The sequence below is a fragment of the Rousettus aegyptiacus genome, unplaced genomic scaffold (assembly GCF_014176215.1).
Source record: "Rousettus aegyptiacus isolate mRouAeg1 unplaced genomic scaffold, mRouAeg1.p scaffold_m13_p_4, whole genome shotgun sequence".
NCBI classification, from domain to species: Eukaryota; Metazoa; Chordata; class Mammalia; order Chiroptera; family Pteropodidae; genus Rousettus; species Rousettus aegyptiacus.
Genome location: NW_023416307.1, coordinates 87,024,341 through 87,044,909, shown reverse-complemented (window position 1 = coordinate 87,044,909; position 20,569 = coordinate 87,024,341). Strand labels below are relative to the sequence as shown.

At 32.5% G+C, this 20,569-nt stretch overlaps 1 protein-coding gene across 2 annotated transcripts in view; it reads left to right on the top strand.

Annotated features, from left to right (window-relative positions):
* The window catches only part of SAMSN1 (SAM domain, SH3 domain and nuclear localization signals 1), a 47,987-nt gene that overhangs the window by 5,481 nt on the left and 21,937 nt on the right, over window positions 1-20,569 (top strand). The window contains exons 2-4 of one of the 2 annotated variants that reach the window (XM_016152013.2): window positions 11,936-12,007; window positions 14,757-14,906; window positions 18,817-18,943. In XM_016152013.2, the coding sequence (XP_016007499.1) occupies window positions 11,936-12,007; window positions 14,757-14,906; window positions 18,817-18,943 (349 nt within the window). The remainder of the gene's footprint in view (window positions 1-11,935; window positions 12,008-14,756; window positions 14,907-18,816; window positions 18,944-20,569) is intronic. The other variant, XM_016152015.2, reaches the window with a different exon arrangement.

Sequence of the window (20,569 nt, the reverse complement as noted above, 5' to 3'; positions counted from 1 at the left end):
TTTCTCATCCTTTCTAGTGTTAAGGATTTAGACAAACTTTTAGAAACCAGACATTTGTAATCAGCTTCTAAGTAGAGAACAAAAATATCTTCCATTAAGAATTGATTAATAAAAATAGAAGAGGGTTTTAAGCTGTCTCTGGTGGTAGATAAAGTGATTCTTTGATAGATAGAGCCATTTGTTCACACAGCTGACCAAATCCTCTTTCTCTCCTCGTACGAAGACCTTTGGAATTCTTCTCCCAGTCTGTACTAGATTTCTAGGGCTTCCATACCAGAATACCACAGCCAGAGTGGCTTACAGAACAGAATTTTTTTTTCCTCACAGTTCTGGAGGTTGGAAGTCCAAGATCAAGGTGCTGACAGGGTTGGTTTCCTCTGAGGGCCATAAGGGAAAGATTTGTTCCAGGCTTGCAGATGGCCACCATTTTCTGCCTTTTCACAAGGCTGTACCTCTGTGCATGAAAACCCCTGATGCCTTTCTTTATGTACTCAGATCTCATCTTTGAGTTGAGTAGTTCTGGCCACTCTCATACTTTTCTCTCTGTGCTTCCCCTAGCCTAGAATGTCTTTGCCCATTTTTTCCAACACATGAACATATACATACATATCTTTTAATAGCTCAGTAAACTCTCATTCCCTCAAGAAAACCTCCACCAGTTAGCTCAAGGCGGTGCATAGGATGGTGTTCTGACAGAGCAGTAGGGAACATGAACTAAAGTCTTATTGTAGATGTGGGTTTGAGGTCCTATTTTGATGTATCATAACTGCAGGATGAACATTTTATTAAATCTCTTTTGAGCTTTGATGTGCTTATTCTGAAAAAGGGGATGTGTTAAAACACGTCACATAGGCTCGATATGAGAATTAAGTTAATTACGCATGTAAATATCCTAGCACGTAGTACATGTTTGATTAGTAATCTCTCTCTCCTTTCTATTTTGACAGAGCTTGTTCCACACCTCTGTTGTTTCTCTTACCGTAGTTTATGTCAATATGTCCTTTCAACTAGAGTCACCATCGAGAACAGGGGGTGTATATTACTCATATTTGTATCCCTGCAATTTTCGTTGGGGAAGAAGGGGGACTGAACTTCATCTGACTTTCAGACTCCAAGTGCTTTCTATGAGACCTTAGTTACCATCAAAAACATTTGTAACATGGAACATAGTTGTGATTTCTGTGTATGTACAATAAACGTGGAATGACTAATGGATAATATTAGTCTAAAAAACTTACTTCAAGACAGTTTTTAAATGGGTCACTGATAAAGATCTGAGTAACACCACATAAAATAAAGTAACCATTCTTAGAATCAAAATGAAACAAAAGGAAAAAAATAATCAAAGTTGTAATGTAATCTGTCAGGGATGGGGTGGGGAGAAGCATCTGCAAATGATGTTGCTTTTCAAGGAGTCTAAAAAGGAGTGGGAGAGTAAAAATTTGCCACTGTGTCTGCAGAATAATCCAGATGAGCTGAAGCAAATATGTCATTTGGCTCAGATTTGCTCGCTTAGGTAAAATATGTATTTGGGGCTATTATAACTTCACGTCTATAGCCCTCGATATCACCTAATCCACTTTACTGTGACTCTACTATGCTAAACAAACTCCCAAAATGATTTTGTGTCCCGTGATGTATTTCTTCCAAAGGAGACAATTCTTTGATCTGTCAATAAGAATATATATTCTTCTTGGCAGTTGAATGTCTCATACCTAATCAATACTTGGTATTGCAATTTCTGGTAACTTATCAGTTTGGTTTACAAGTCAGTCTCATCTAAGGTTGTTTATTTCTGCAAGCTTGAAAAATAAAGTTCCTATACTTGTCGAGAAGAAGGCCTGATATTGGACATAAAGACCTGGCCCAGGAAGTGATTTCCTAGAAAGACTGGCTGGAATTGTCGACTGGCTCTGCCTTTTCTCTATATACATAAAATAAAGACAACTAAATTATAAACTTTCTTTTCTACGTTTTTCATAATTTTAATAATTTAAATTCTTGGAATAAGATTCAAGAAAGATTTGCCTTGTATCAAATTCTATTTAATAATTCGTAGTGAGATGGCAGTCTGGATATTTGGTTAAATTTTTTTCTGAACATTTCACATGATAATAACTACATAACTTTGTTTTTTTTTTAAATTAAGTAAAAGTAATAAATAAATAAGTCAATATTTAAATTTTGTAATGCTTATGAGTATAAAATCCTTATACTGTTAGTTTTAATAGTTTTAGCCATCATCTTTTTTTGAAGTAGGCCATCTACAAATTTCAGATTACTTTAAGATTATGAATGTTTTACTATAATTATTTATCAAATTTAAAGCAGCAATTACCAATGAAACAAATGTTTATAATGTTAAAAGTAAAATTCCTCCAAATATGAGTGCTGTACAGTTGTCAAACATTACATTATTGATTTAGGGATTATCATAAACTGAGTTTATTTCTACCATGACTATTACATTTCAACACCACTATTAACCCTTAAGTAGACTAACATATTCATATAGCCAAATCCAATTTAATTGAAAGGAAAATAAATGTAATAGACAATGAGGAAGTTAGAGAACCCAAACATCTCTCCCAAATATCCTAGCATAAACTTACTACAAATTTTTTCCACCTGTTCTTTCCCTGTTTGGGATTACATACCATATATTTATCCCACATAAACATGTCTGTTTTACTAAGAAAAAAAACGTTTAAATTCCTAAGCATAGTGGCAGCGGGTACTGCCTGAGATGGGAATGTTTATAAGCTTTATGATATTAACTGCAGCATTCAACCTCAGGTGGCATAAAGCATGCAAAAAAGAACTTTCTGTCAGTTTTATTATTTCTAAAAAGGTTCCCCTTGAAGCAGAAGAGTGACCTTGCTCTGCTGAGCTGACATATGCCACTGGATTAATGGTCGAGCTCTGCTGGAAGGAAGCTCACAGAAACATTACAACTCCAGAAGCTGGGCTGGCGGTGACCATTAATCAGTGGGACCAAAATCATGCATCAAGCACACTCATTTAAAAGTAGTAAAAATGACTTAAAAAAACTTTTTGAGAATTAGCTTATTGTTTGTCATTACTTTTGTTCAAGGAGATTACTGCATGACTAAATATCCTTTGGGAGACCTTTAGAAAGGTTATTATGTATTCAGAGGCCAAGTGAGTGCGGAGGACATTTAAGACTAATGGAGGTAACTAACCGGGAGTTTTTGTTCCAGAGAATTCGATGGGAAAGTTTATTAAATGAACTCTATTTTTCATACTTAATTTTTACTTCTTTATTTAACCATGATGTCAAAGCAGTGAGTACCAGGACTGTTTGCCTGTTTGTGATGCAGTAAAATTATTTTAACTGAATTCAATGGTATAAACATTTGCCTGGTAAACTTATTAGGAAATTTTTCAGGAACCTAAAATTTGAGTCAACATGATCAATTATTAAATATGTTAAAATTATCTTAATAAACTTAAATATATTGTACATTCTTCCACCATGTGTTAAGTAATGAAAATTTTTCAAGACTTTTTCTCTTTCTGATTACTGAAAAGGAAAAAAAGGCCTAAGTCTAAAATCCTGAAAAAAAAATTTCAGTTTAATACAGCCTATAGTAAATTCTTGCTTTTTAAAAACCTCTTTTATGATTATATTGAATAGACATTTTCTTTTTATATTTTTAATAGCTTGTCTTCTAGAGTGATTATATTATATACATAAACATATGATATAATTTCACTATTAGATATAACAAATAGTAGAATCAGGTCTTTATTAAGAAAGTCAGAATATTTGATATGCAAGATTATGGTCAATGTAGTATGGCCTGTTAAGATTAGTATTTCAAAGTTACTCTTCTGAATAATTGTTACCTTTTTTACCATGATATTCATATTATTTTCTTTTGTTACTATATCCTATGCAGGAGAATTCTGTATGCAGAATTATTTGTTTTTGAAGTTTAGTCATATGATGAAAATATTTGATGATCATCTGGCTACAATGAAAAATCATTTAATATTTGGTTATAAGTAGAATAATATGCATACAATAAAGAGTTAATTTCTAAGTTTATGAGAAGATAATACATATTTCCTATAACTGGAAATGTAAGTCATACATTCTTGGCACCAAATTCTCTCTATCAAGGTACCTAGAAAACAGAATTAGTAATGGAAATTTGGTCAAGGAAATATCGTAGAATAGAGATGGTAAATGCAAGGAATACGTTACCTGTAATTTCTCGTTCCTTTCCCCACTATCTTCCCCAAAACACACAGTATCTTCTGTAACCATGGCGGACATGGTTAACCACGACCTCTTTAACACTAAGCCTAAAAGAGGCCTCGGAACCCTTTTCAACACAGCCCTCCATAAAGGCCTTCAAAAACTATTCATGCTGGTGTAAGAATTGAAAACCTCTTGCCAACTTTGGTTTTGAGAGATAGACCATCCAGACAATGAAAAATGCTAGTGAAATATTCTTGTACCAAATACACAACAGTTTTCTAGTGCCCAAAATGATTACGTTCACTGTAGACAATCTTTCTTTCTCTCCCTTGAAGAGTTCAGAAGATAATTATATTAGACACATTTTTTTTTTTTGTATTCTAGTGCTCCCTTTATTATACAGTCTGTGGTTCATCACCTTTTTATTATTTTACCATTATTTTAGTAATCACCATCTTCGAATATGGTGATTTCTAAAGTATTCCTCAATTACTACACAATCTCTTAGAATAAATAATTTTTGAAGATGGTTAGGCCGATTCAAATGGTATTGATTTCAACTAATTTTACTTCCAAAATCTATGATCATTTTAATGAACCTTTCTATAGATTTACTATAAATTATGTAGGTACAGACATATAAATGCAAAATACCTTTCATGTACTATGTAGTGAGTACAAATTAGTATTTGTAAATGAGTAAATATAAATTTCCAAGTTGACATCTATTATACATTATTAACTTCATTTTTTGTGTATAAATTTAATCTGCTTTTTAAACTAAATTTATTGGGGATCATACAAATTTAACCAGCTTTTAGGGTTGCTTCTATATTTTCATAGCACTCATTTGAATATGGCTCTGTTTAGCTCTTATTGATTGTAGTTATTTGGTTGATGGTACCAATAGAATGTAAATTCCTTGAGGAAAGGTTTCTGCCTGATCATGGTCACATTTTTAAAAGCTTTTAATTTCCTTTACATTCTATAGAGTTTTTTTAAAAAATAAATGATATTAAGTGACTGATTTTTAACTGAAAAAAAGAATATACTACTTATCTTAAGAACCCCTTGCAGCTGAAAGAAAATATCTTAATTTCTATTAAGCTCCTGAACGTACAGGATGTAATGTAAATCATGAAATACAGTAATAAATCATGCAGAGGTGCAATTGATAATTTTAAATATTTGAGTCTGGTTTACGCATAAAACTTGTTTTTGTTGCATTAAATGGGCTGATATGAATAACCACTTTTACAGGTTATGTATCATTCTTCATTGAGTTCAACTTTTTGTTGTTGTTGTTGTTTTAGTTTCTTTCCTTTGAGGCAGTTTCTAATTTGCAGAAAGCATCTCTGGTAGCACCTCGATGTCTGAAAGTAAAGCTTTAGCATGGAAATTTTGACATAACTTTAAAGCACTGTGGTGGCAACAGAATCTGCACTTCCTTTAGATATTTTTCGGTTGATAGACGAGATACTGAACCAGACAGATCAGGTAAACAAACTTTTGTTCTATGAGTCCAGATGTACATTAAAAATATTTAGAGCATTGATATACATTTGAGCACTGGGTTTGCCTTTATCCAAGGTTAAATGTTCATGTAGAAGCCCGTGTTTCACAGCTCTGGTTGTCTTTTAGCCTTCAGCCCCCCTGATGCCCCACACAACTGTCTTCCTTTGGCACCACATGATAGTGTAATTATTTAACACTGATGCAATCCTAACAGATTATTTTAAGTGAGTTAAATTTGTTTCACACTCTTCAAAACATCCCAGTAGCTGAGTTAATTAGAACAATTAAATCCTCGAATGCCTTTGGATAAAGGCTGACAAGCTTATTGAAATTTAACATACTGTTATTATAGAGTATTCATACAAGCTTATGGCTGAAACAAAATTCCAATATTGTACAGCATATTACTAACCAACACTCTATGTGCAATATTGAGATGATGTGAGAACTCATCCGCAGAGTGTGTGTAATTTTTAATTTGTGGTATATTTCAAAACACTGAGAATGTCTAACTTATATATGCAAATTTTTCTTTGAAATAGACTGAAATTTTTCCACTTGTGCCTTACCCACACGCTGGAGGTAAAATTTATTTGAAGACCCCCAAAGTTGGTGGGTGGTTAAGAAGTAAAAATAAGGGTCAAGTTTTGATTTTGGTCAAAAGAGTAATTTACATTTCCTAAAAAAGACTTCCTAATTCTCCTTCATGTTGATAAATTTAGGCAGGTCATTGTTTTAAGAAGCCTATTCAGTTCCATTCTTTCTATTAAACTAAATTTCTACACTTTCCATGCTGCTTAGATAGCAAGTTTCCTTAAAAATAAAAGGATGAACACTTTATAATGAAATGGCAGAGAGAAGAGTACATCAGGGTAGAGAATTGAAAAAAACAAAAAGGTGTTTTTTTGGCGGAGAGGCTAGGGGGGTGAGTTCTGGTTCCTATAACAGTTTCTCATTGAGAAAGTAGATGATTTCTAAGAACTTAGCCTGCTTTATATTATGAAATGGCATTCTGTTTTAATTCAATTACTACAACACTAATGAAGAAATGTGAGTAACAAAAATATAAATCCTCTTCAAGTTTTAATTATACATTGCATTGTGTAGGGATACCCGCAAACAAATGTGTTCACACACCCCAACTGACACTTGTACAGTCTTATTTTTATGAAAACCAAGTAGACTGTGAGAAAGGAAGTAATCTATACTACGAAATCTCAGTCTTCAAAAGGTAACCCAATAACATGCATTTATATCAGAAAGCTAGTTGTACCAAAATAAATATAGAAAGCAACAGTTTATTTTCTCCTTAAATATCTCTGTATTCCTAAACAGCTATAACCTAAGCAATATAAATGATATTTTTACAAATTTGTTCTTTAGAAACTTATGCTACCATCAACTCTTTTTTAAAGATTATTTTTTAACAGCAGTTTTAGGTTCACAGCAAAATTGAAAGTATAAAGTTTTCCCATATAGACCCCAGTCCCTACACATTACTAAATCTATAAATTATTTTTTAGCTATTATATGGGTACATTTCTTCTTGTCTAACCCAGCATTTTGTTAAGAAAATTTTGAAGCATATATAAAAGTAGAGAGTAGTGCAATCTGCCTCATATCTCCATCACCCAGTTAATCATAAAATTATGGCCAGTCCTGTTTCCTCTTTATACCCACACACTTGTTACCCTTCACTAAATTATTTTGAATTACAAATAAAAAATAACGGTATTTTTTAAATTTCACCAAATTAATAGATATTTTAAAAATTTCCTCAGTTGTCTCCTGGATGTTTTTGTTCCAGTGGTTTATTTGATCTATATCTACACAAGATCATGGATTATATTTGGTTGATAAAAGTCTTAACGATTATTAATCTCTACTTCCTTGTCCCCTTATTTTTTTTTATTGCTCAGTTTTAAAGATCCGGTTATTTGTCCTATAGATTTTCTCATTGTCTAGATTTTTGATGGACTGTATCTTCTTGGTGTCATTTAACATGCTCCTCTGTCTCTGTATTTAATCTAATAGTGAGATACAAAATTTTGGTGTGACCGATTTTTTTAAAGGATATTTAATTGGCAGTGTTAGGTGCTTCCATCGTGAAGTATATATTCTAGTTCTTTTTGTAATTTTAGTAGCCATTGATAATCATTTCCTAGATCCATTATGCCATTAAGGGTTTACAAAATGGTAATTTTGTAATTACATTCTTATTAATCGATTAGCTAGTCTACACATAAATATATATGTATGAGAGAATTTTCTTCATTAAGTATGTAGTTACTCTGAAATATATTTCATACAAGGACAGATTAAATATTTCTTTCCCTTTACTTGACAGTTCTAATAATATCACTGTAACATTTCCAAAGGTAATTACTGAATTTTCTCTTTTTAACATCGTTATGAATTCATGAATTTGGATATATTAGATGTATTTTAATATAGTTCATTTATTATTCTTATTGATACTAAAATTATCTCACATTTGGGTATAATCTACTCCAGGTAGAATATTTTTAATATGGCCCATGTATTGTTTTGACATGGCTCCAATAGCCTTTGATAGCTTACTTGCGTTATGGTGTGACAAGATGATAATTTTGAGAATTCTGAGACTCTTGACTCCAAGTATCATTGACATTATTACTTATTTGCATTTCCCCTCAACATACATATTTATATATACCAATATTATTAATAACAATGTGATTACTGAAAACAGATTAAAATTTAATTTGGCATTGTTTTTTGTCCTTTGGAAAACCACATTACTGTTTTTTAAAGTCACTTAAAATAATTACTCTCGAAGCCTCCACTTCAATATGGAATTAGGTTTGTTTCATTTTTATCTGGAATATTTAGGAATTGTTTTTATTTTTATTTAACGTGTTTATCAATATGTAAACTATAATACAGGAAACAGTTACATGGTTTTAAAGTTAAATCTACAAAACAAGGCATATTCAGAGAAGTCTTTTCTTTCCCCTCTCCTTTACTCTGTTTATTTTGCCCAATTTCTCTAAGAAGGAAAGTACACATTTGCCTATATTAAAATACACTCGTATTTCCACCCTTAGAAAAATGGCAGCCTGCTATGTACATTTTTCTCCACTTGGCTTTTTTCACTTACGCTGTATCCTGATCATTCCATAGAAGTACAAACAAATGTATTTCAGTTTCTTAGAGCAGCACACATTTTCATTGTTTTATGATATATTATTCAATCAGTCCCTTCTTAATAAACTGATGTTTACAGCTTTTTGATAATATAAAAGTTTAACAGTGAATGTGGATATGTAAGTCAATTTATATCCACGTGTATCTCTGTTATAGATGTCTAGAAATGTAATTGCTGGGTCAAAGGGCAAATACAAAGGTAATCTTTCTAGTTGCCAAATTACCCTCCACAGGTGTTGTGCTATTTTACAAACACCTATCTAATCAGACAACAAAAGACTATATAGATTTACATAGCGTCTAGTTAAAGACTAAATATGATCTAATGTCAACAGAAACCAAGAATTATCTACAATATGAATTGCATTTTTATTTGTTACTCTTCCATTGATAGCCATTTATTTATATAATAGCTCTGTCTCAATGAGACAGATAGCATTTGGTAAATCTAAACATTACAATTATGCAATGCAAAATCATCAGTATTCAAATACATTCTCGTTTATAAAGGACTATTATCTGTAAAGTCACTTGCTTCTACATGATTCATCTTTTTATTAGAAACTTAACAGGAGCAGAAATTATAAATTTAATCATTATCCATACCTCATAGTAGATATTAACCCTTTTTCATCACAAGCCATAATCTATATAGAGAGAAACTATCTCAGAAAGTTACTTACCTCTAGACTAGCAAATAATGAAATTTTTAAAATGTTCATTTAAAAATGTAGACTAGCATGGGTAGACATTACACTCCTCTGGCTTAAACCTGTTGAGTTATTCATAATGAGATGACTGACAAAACCAAAGTAATAGTCCTAAAGCTTTCTTAAACCACCACTCTGAAATCTGCCTCTTTTTATTGATATAATGAGGGGAAATTGATTATAAAGGTGAAGACTATCGATTACTTAATGGCAGAAGATAGTGTAGAGAAATGCTGAAGTGAGCCTATTCTGTGCCCTCCTGGGCAATATGACTCATTATCCAGTGGTGGAAATCATGCTGTAACCCTCATTAATATTTAATAGGCAGGACACAGGCTGGATGTAAGTTACTAAATTGCCCTAGGCAAATTCGAATGTTTCAAATATATAAAAGAATAACAGATTTCCCTGTATTCAGATAGTTTATAAGCAGGACAACAATATATTCAATTCCCTTTTGTGATCTCTGGGCAGCGATGGCCTGGTGGAAATGCCCACTAGGCAAGATGATGTGATTAATGCTTTGAGAAGTCATCCTAGGTTAGTAAACTCAGCATGAGGAGACTGAATTTTCAAGGGTGGTTCTCAATTTCAGCCCTTTTCTTTCTCTCCCATTGCCACAAGCTGAAGGGCTTGTTCAGCAGGTGTGGCAAGTCAGAAAAAGGCGTTAATTGTGTCTAACACAGCCATTATCCTTGGGGTAATATTCAGTATCACACTGTCTATCAAGCTAACCCCTTGTCACATGTCAGGATCTTTTTATTTCAACTCATTTAAAAGGGAAACAAGGCGTTTTAAAGATAGCTGGTGGGAGAGATGAGTATAACAGCGCTTGTAAGGACTTGAAGAGGAGTATGACTTCTAAAAGGACAATACAAAGTTTTATAGATTACTGACTCTTGTCATTAACTCTTCTGATTACCAGGATATTTTTTAGTACTACCAGCTTATTTTGAAAACACAATCTTAAAAAAGATAAAGTTCTTAAGAAAGAACATATTTTTGGGATTTATGGTACCTAAAGGAATAATATCAGATATCCACCTTCCTGAATGATGTATAAAATTAAATAGTGAAGAAATATCAATTTTTTGACTCAATGACTAAATATTTTTGAAAATGAATTTAGGAGAATCATGTACTTTATAGTAAATCGGGAATTGTTTGTAATTACCTGCTTAGAATAAGTTGCAAAAGAATGAAAATTTAGCTTTGTAGGACAAAATGTAACCAAGGGAATAAGTCTTCTATTAAGATATTAAGCTTTTTCCCAAAACCAGTGCATGAAATTGACCCAGAGGTCTCAATGTAATTTCATGTTAAATGTGGAAAAATTCAGTTTTACTCTAAACCTTAGACTGTGCATGCCCAAATGTTGTTTTCAACTGATTAGTAAGTCTATGTATGTGCATGCTTTCTCTTCCTGACATCAAGTAGAAAATATCAAATTATTAAGAGTTAGCGGTGGAAACACATCTGTGTTCTTTTTTTTTTTTTTTTTTGACCAATGTGATCTTCATGAGGCATAATGTTGGATCTACTTAGATGATGGTTTTTATTGTTATTAGTTGGTTGTTGTGTTAGTGTTGGGAGCCATTAAGAGACACTGAAGAAGTCACGTAGCTGATAGCCATGAAGCCATTTCTGAGACTGTGTTATCAATGGTTCGAGAAAGCAATGGTTGATTTAATTATGACTGACCCTGGAGGGGAGGTTTGCCTCCTAAAGAAATCCTTTTAAGATAAGGGGATGTTTTACAACCCAGATAACAAGGATGTTATATGATCTTGTGTGAATGTCAGCATTCGAATGATATACCTTGTGCTTTGCTATTGTATCCAAAAACTTATATAAAGACAGGTAAATAAAGACGGGGCTGCAGCATTGAGACTGTATGCCCTCCCGAAGTGCTTTCCTGTCTTTTTCTTTTTCCTTAGGCTTCACCCCACTCTTTCAGGTGCTGCTCAACTTTAGTCGGCAGGCTCTGGCAGGTTAGTAATACATGCCACTCCTAAGAGCAAAAGTAACACTATAAAATAAAAATTTAATAGATTTTCTCTAAGGTGTTTAACAATATAACAAAAAACATATGAAGACATTTTATCAACTATAAATATTACAATGTTGATAATAGTTATGCCTTCAGTGCCTTTATCTATTCCAGAGACAACTTTTTTAATCCTACATTTGCAAGAGTGATGTTTACTGAACCATAACCTAATATATTTTGTACTCTTATCAGTGCAAGTCACAAATCCTAAATTTCCTTTCCTTTTCCTCCTTTCTTATATTATAGCGCAGCAGCAGCTTTGGCAATTTTGATCGTTTTCGGAATAGTTCCATATCAAAATCAGATGACTCAACTGAGGTTAGTATTTATTATGTTTTTATGAATAATATGGAAACACATTGTGAAAAATTATGAAGCCAATATCACTTTTGCAAAGTACAATAAAAAATAAACTTAATAATTTAAAATAAACTGACATATATTTTTGTGATAAATTAACAAACTTTTTTAGTGCCTAGTACTATACTGGGCATCAAAAGCTATCTAAAAGGACTAACAGATGTTTGAGAAGGCTAAACATGAATTTAAGAGAGTTACAACTTAATGTAACAGATAATTCCAAATTTTCTGAGCATTTTCACTATAAAACAATTTGTGTTAAATTATCTTTAAGTTATAATTGCTTTAATTTAGAAAATGATTAAATAGCTTAATTGTAAATTTGTTAAGGAAAGCATATGGCTACTCAATTGCACTCTCACACTTCTACCACCTGTATTGAAATGTCCCAGGGATGATCATTCCATACACATTTGCAAACCATGCACACTTTAAATATAGCTTGAGAAAAGCTTCCCAAGTGTAGCACATGAGATACTTCCTCTTTAGAGAAATAGATTTTAGACTTTATGCATGTCTTAATATTTCATTTTAGTTAATGTATCTCAATTTTTTATAAATAATTTTCCCTTTATTGGATCTAATTTCTCAAAATACTCTTCAGATTCCTATACATATCTTTTTATAAGACTTTAAATATGCTAATTTTAATAATGGTATTCTAAATAAAAAAATGAAAATAAAATTATACCTATGATTACTTTAGAACTATCTTCATTAGTATATGTATGTGTGTGTATGATACATCCCATATATATATATATATATATATATATATATTATACATACTCCCTTTATCTACCTATACATGTATACACACACACACGCTTATGGATAAACTTGTAGGTATCTATATGTTCTATCAACATTTATATAATTGCAAATAATACGATGTAATATATGCATATAAATAGAAGCATCACATAATTTTCAGTTAGTATGTTGCATAAACCTTTGACTTTCCGTAATTATACATAGATGTATTCTATTGTTATTAAATTTATAACTCTAGAGTTAACCTATAAAAGTTTCTCAGGCTCACTGAAGTTCATTGATTGGTAACAATGGCCTAGTACTTTGTGAAAGTTTAGTGACCCTAATAAAGTAGTTTACATTTCAGTGATCCAGCATTCATTCTTTTAATTAATATTTATTGAATATTTATTCTATGGCAGGATTTCTGTTAGGTGTTCAGAAAGTACTGTTATAATAACAGATGAAAATCTTTACTTCATGAAACCTGAAGTCTAGGGGGAGACAGACTAAAACAACTAATTAACTAACTAACTAAATAAATAAATAAAAATTGTGATTTAAGCAATGAAAGAAAATAGCATAGAAAATTTTAAATTAAAAATCTATTGAGTTTTTTTGAAGCTTCTGTAAAAGTGACAGGAAAATCTGAAATGAAAAATATTTGTAGTACTTTTTTGAACTTTAGATAATGGTAAATTAGCACAGGTAGTAATAAAATAATGTACTTCGTTAATTTTAGCTTCCAATTTTACATGAACATAGAGAAAGTTTAAATAGAGAAAAGAGAAAAGGAAAAGGCTAACTCTAAAATTTTAAAGTCTTTCCAAGTTATATTTTATTCAGGGTTCTTGAATTAAGAAAAGAATCTTTGCCTTTATAACCTTGAATGTACAAATTAATAAAGTGCAATGAGGGCTTAAATTGGCTGTCCATTTATATTTATCATGGGCAATCTGGAGAAAGATGTGAAGCAAAACATAATATTGATTAATAAGATGTTAACTATGTAGTTAAACTTTCATATTAAAATATTCAAGCTCACTAAAGAGAAGTTTCCTATGATTTTTTTATACTCAGGGAATGACTGGCTATTTGGAATGGGGGGGCAGCACTAAATTAGATAACCTTCAAGGGTCCTTTCTTGAAAAACTGAGATACTAAGGAAACATACTAAGGAAACATAACCCAAATACTTCTTCCAAGAAAAAGAATCACTCCGAAGCTCTATATGAGAAATATTGCTTATTCAAATATATTGAGGGTCAGTTATGTTCCTGAAAGTATTCTAAACACTCAGAATAAATAAAACAAAGTCTCTAATTTCATGGAGCATATATCATAGTTGGAGATGCAGGCAGTAATCAAACAAACAAACAAATATGTTATCGGATAATGTTAAGTGTTTAGAAGAAGATGGGTAAACATTCAGGGAGTATGGGCAAGGGCGGACTATTCTAAATAGGGTGATCAATCAGAAAATTTCTTTCTTATTAATTGGCATGTGATTAGAAATGTGAATGAAGGAAGGAATATATTTGTGGATCTCCAGAAGAAGCCAATGGCAAAAGTAAGTACAAACTTTGATGAGAACACAGAGAAACGGCAAGGGGATTAGTATGGAAATACTTAATTACAATTGTTTTTAAATTTTAGCATGTACCAGAATCACTTGAAGAGTTTGTTAAAATGTAAATTGTCTCCAAGTGATGCTGAGGTTGCTGGTCCTTTGAGACCACATTTTGAGAAACACTGCTATGGTGATCAAGGGAACTATGAGAAGTAGCTAAGGATGAGGTGTGAATATATTTTATTTCACATACACTCTATATAATGTCTTGTATATTACAAAATATATTAATCACATTATTTTATGTTATGCTAATAGAACAATGTTCAGATTAATGCTTTTAATTGCTTTATTATCTTGTCTTCTGTAAACAATTTTAACCAGGTACATGAGGGGGAACCTATAAATGAAAGCGAAGAACAAAATAAAACTGCAAATCATGGAGGAAGTTTAGGTAAAAAAATGAGAGCTATTTCCTGGACAATGAAGAAAAGAGTGGGTAAAAAGTATATCAAAGCCCTTTCTGAAGAAAAGGTAGGTGTACTCTGTTAATCACTTGTATTTTTCTATTATCTTCTTCTTAAAATATTTAACATGTTCTGCTAGGCATGCTTTATGAAGGAGTTCAACATCTATTTCTCCCTCAATGATTGTGCCCAGAAGTTGGGTGGAAGAAACAATATTGGAATATTGTTATTCCCATTTTGAAAGAGGAGACTGGCATTGAAAAAGATCACACATGTAGTATGTGAAGATCACATGTCATTTATGTTATAGAAAACATCAGTACTTCATTCCTTTTAATTGTTAAGTAATATTTTATTTCATAGATAAGTCACATTTTATTTATTCTTTCATCAGTTAATGGACACTTGGGTTGTTTCCACTTTTTGGCTGTTATAAACACTGCTGCTATGAATATATTTGTGTTTTTTGCATGGGATTAAATATTTTTTTATTTCTCTTAGGTATATATTAACTCTGATATTTTGAGAAACTGGCATTACATTCCTTCTAGCAATGCATGAAGGTTCTAATTTCTTTCACGTTTGCCGACACTTGTTATTGTGTCTTTTTGATGTTAGCTACCCTAATGGATGCAAAGTGAAATCTCAATGTGGTTTCAATTTTCAATTCTCAGATGACTTATGATGTTGAGAAACTCTTCATGTTCTTATTAGCCATTTGCATATCTTTGGAGAAATGTTTATTCAGATCTTTCATCCACTTTTTAATTGGGTTATTTTATTGTTGACTTTTAAGCATTTTTAAAACATATTCTGGATATGAGTTCCTTATCAGATATATTATTTGCAATATGATGCATTTTCTCCCATTCCGTAGATTTTTTCATTTTCTTGATGGTTTTTGCAGCACAAATGTTTATAATTTTAATGTAGTACAGTTTATCTACTTTTTCTTTTCTCATTTGTGCTTTTAATATTGTATCTAGGAAACCGTTGCTTAATTTAAGTTTAAAAATATTTAACTCTATGTTTTCTTCCAAGAGTTTTATAGTTGTAGCTCTTAAATTTTGGAGCATGATTCATTAATTTTTATATATGGCGTGTGGTTGGAATTCATCTTCATTCTTTTGAATGTGGATATCCAGTTGTCCTAATACTCTCTAGAAAAGATAGTCCTTTCTCTATCGTATTGTCTTGTTGCCATTGTTAAAAATCAATTGATCATAAATATATGAATCATAAGTATATGGGTTTATTTTTGGATTCTCAATTATATTCCATTGATCTATACATCCTATGTCAGTTCTCTTTTGAAACCACTTCAATAGGACTTCTGTTTGTAGTGCTCCATTAAAACAGTCATCACAATCAGTGTTGACTTCTGCATTGCAAATCCAGTGGCTGCCTTTCTTTCTTCTTACGTTATCTTTAAGCTGCATTCAATACAAGTGATTATTTTATTATATATGAAACAGTATCTTTTCTTGGCTTCTTTAGGCATTCTGGCCTTCCTTCTTTTTCAGTTTCCCTTCTTGTTTCTACTTTCTGTCTTATCCCTCCAAATATTGAATCTTCCTGAGGCTTATGGTTGTTCTACTAAACCTACTTTCTTCTACTCTCTCTTATCCAGTCTCATGACTTTGTTTTTCACAATCAAATCTCTAGCTATGACCTCTTTACTTATCTGTGGTATGTACACAACCAATTGCTTATTTGATATCATCACTTCAATGTACAATAACTATCTGAAACCTAATATATCCTAAACTGAATTATTCTCTGTGCTATACAAAAAAAAAAGAAAAAAAAAAATCTTTCTTGTCCTATTTCCCAAGTACCAATAGACAACACTGTTATTACTCTAGATGCCAGGAAGGGTGGATGGATAGATAAATGAGCAGAAGGAAGAAAGGCAGGAAGGAAAGAAGAGAGGGAAAGAAAGAGGAAGATAGGGAAGGAGAAAGCTAAGAATTATTCAAAATTTCTTCTTTTTCTCACTTTTCACACCAATTTATCAGCATATCTTCTTAGTTCTAACTCTAAAGTATACCTAAACCCCCTGATTTCTCCATGTAAACTATTTGTGCTTTAGACTAGGTAATCGATCTCACTTGCCTATTTACCATCTAATTGATTTTTCTCCATACTCCACACCAGAAGGATCTCTGAAAAGTGGAATTCAGAATACATCACTCCCTGGTTAAAATTTTACAGTATCTTCCTAATGCATTCCCATACTGTAGCATGTTCGTTCCAGTCCTCTGAGAAGCAGACCCCAAGAAAGGAAAAGATGCACCAAAGATTTTGGGAGTAAAATACCTGTGACAAATGGGCATAGAAGGTCTGACATCTGTATAAGGAGAAGAAGTAGAAAGGAGAATTGGTAGTCTCAGACTTCAACACCTTTCTGAGAAAGCTTTGGTCAGGACAATGGGGAGTCCTTGAAATATAGTTTTCCATTGGCAGTACCCTACTGCTGCAGTCATTGGCAGAGAGCATAGCTACCATGCAAACATAGTGGTGAATAAAGAGGGGCAGTACTGAGGCTTTCAGTAAAGAAGGGTTTCACAGCAAGAGATCTGAGTGGCACATTTCTGTGACCACCACATGTGGTCTGTAAAGCTCATGATGATCTGGCTCCAGTTTACTTCTCTTAGCTCATATCTCAATATTCTCGTTCATTCAGCTGCAGTGACATTGGCCTTGTTGTTCTCCCCTGCATAACCTAAGTGAATTCTGAGTTTAGTTATTTTGGTCTTGCTGTTCTCTTTACTTGGAAAAATGTCTCCAAAACTTCACATAAGATATATCTTCTTATTACTCAGGTCAAGAATTCAGAGCATATATTTCCTTATGAGGAAGGTCTCTGGAGGCTACTCCATCTAAATTAGCCAACCTTTCCCTAACCCTCAGTAGCTAATCCCCTCATATCGTCCAGTTTTATTTTCTTCATAGCACTTATTGTTCTTTGAAATTATCTTGCTTATTTTGTTTACACACACTTCCCCAAACACTATGCAAGTGCACACACACACACACACACACACACACACACGCACAGAGCCCAACACACTAAAACGTATCTCATTAGAGCAAGGACCCTCTTATCTTGTTTACTATGGTATCCTTATTTCTCAAAATAGTGCCAGGTACTATAAACTTGTATTGAATGACTGAACAAATGAATAAAGAAATGGATAAAAACAGAGAATAAAACTGAGCATATGTCAAATGTATATTCTAAAGTTTTATAAATGTTTATAAATGCTCAAAAATGAGAAATATTAAACTACATTTTGAAGAATATTAAAGAATCCATAGCTTTTGTCCAAACTATCTAAATATAAGAAACATTTGAGATGTTTTCAAGCAGACGTAATTTGTTTTGAAATTGTCTTTATAATTTTACGCAAGATTTGCATTTCACTTGACTAGGTGGCAAGCACAAAATGAGATTTGTAAAATTTCTTAGATAAGCTTTTCTTTAGAATTGCAAAGTGTGAATGTTTTATTCATATCTGGTGATCTAGTGGGGTGTGTATAATTGAAATGAAACAACTATGCAGAGTTTAAACTTGTAATATCAGATCTCAAAGGATTAGTAATGGTAGTAGTAAAGAGATGATAAAGAGAACATGAAGAAACAGAAGTGCTTAAACATATAAAACACAGATTTCAATAAATTTAACATTTCTGATTAAATAGTTGTGATCAGATAGTCAACCTAATTTTCAAAATAAACCATTATAATTTCAGCTGAATTCCATAATCTGGAATATTTCATCTAAAGAATATTTTCAAGTATAAAATATTTTGCTAGAAATTGAACTAAAGATGAATAACTCTCATATTTTATGTAGATATATTCCTAAGCATTTTATTGCTAAACTACGGTCTTGTTTGCTAAGTCAATGCACACAGTGAACATTTCTGTGGAAATCAGTTCTCTGACCTTAAACTCTGATGTTTTTCTGAAGGATGAAGAAGATGGAGAGGAAGCCCTTCCATGTCGGAACAGTGACCCTATGCTTGGGACCCACACAGAGACCACCCTCAAAGCCAGTGACTCCATGGACAGTCTCTACAGTGGGCAGAGCTCATCAAGTAAGCCCGTGGAAGAAGGAACAAGGTCCTACATGGGAGGTCTGGGTTAGGTTAATGAAAAATAACAAATTTTTCTGGACTTGTTTGTCAAATTAGCAACAAAGTTATAGCTACCTGGTTAAAAAAAAATAGTGAAAAATGTAGGATGTGTTGAATCTAAAAGTTATTATTGTTTAAAATGACATATAGTATATTAGATAGAATTATGTATTCTTTTGAAACTTTTAACACTGGTCAGCAGGGCTCTTGGGGATATGTCTCAAAAAAATCATGTTGGGTGATTAAACCTGCATCCCTAAAATAAAAATGTGTGCCGAGGAGAACTAGCATTATCTTTAGTCAAAAAATTTCAAAATAACTTAAAATATGCAGATATATAAAATCCTGTTCTCTGTCTCTTCCTCCCTCACTCCCTTCTCTTTTCTCTCCTTCCTTCCTTCCTTCCTTCCTTCCTTCCTTCCTTCCTTCCTTCCTTCCTTCCTTCCTTCCTTCCTTCCTTCCTTTTCCTCCCTCCCGTCCTCCCTCTACTCTCCTCTCCAAGCCTGCTCTCTCTTACTCTTTTCTTCCTTTCCTTTTATACTTCAATATTCTCAAAAAAAATCAGGACATTTACATCAATTCTGACATTATGTTTTAGGTTTCAATCCAGCATTAGTGAATAAATAATGAAGTAATATATAATATTAAATAATAGGAATATCACCAGTACATGTTCAACAAGGATTTTCTAAAAGCACCGATATTTTCTAAGAAGGATATCCCTCAGAATTTATTCACATATCATGTTACAATATTTGGATGAAACTACTGATATTGTAGGGTGCCTTATAACATTTTTATATGTACATTGTTATGCATCCCTCTAATCTTTTAAGGGATTTAATTTTTTTTTTTTTACAAAGGTTATTTTTCATCTCCTATTAAATTAACTGCTTCTGTTATTTGGAGATGGACAGCAAAGACCAGATGTTTCAAATATTCTAAATTTTATTCCTATTTTCCTATTGGCTATGGCACAGTGATTTTGTGGGGAAAAAAGTTACTGCACGAACATTTGAAGGATATATTTTTGCATGTGTGAAATCAGATATCATTAGTATTCATTTCTGCTGGAAGTTTTAAAATTCTAAATTGTGATGTTGAACGTAGGAAGAATTTTATTAATTAAAATGTACTATAGAAAGCCAGTGCCTGGGATGGTCATTGAAGGGAAGCTGTGAGATGTTGGCCCATTTAGCTGTTATCATCTACAACTTACTTTCTGTGATTAGAAGAAACTCACCTTCTTGTTACACTAGCTCATATACAATTGGAGCATCTCTAAGGATCTTTATCTTGTTTCCATAATTATTGTAATGAATGGTAGAGAAACTGGGGCTGCTCCCTCATTGAACCAAGCACCAAAAGGCCATACTGAAGGAGAAAGTGAAGTGATAATTGAGAGTGATGAAGAAAATGAGAGTTACTTCCACTGGGAACCAGTCTTGTCCCCAAACAAGAAGCAAAATGGAATCGCTTTTCTCTTTTACCCCTGAGGTTCAAAGTCAGAAGAGGAGCAAGGAATAAGGATTTGGGGCAGTTTTTTTTTAATTGCTCAGTTTCCAACAATTTCAAAGCACTTGGGAG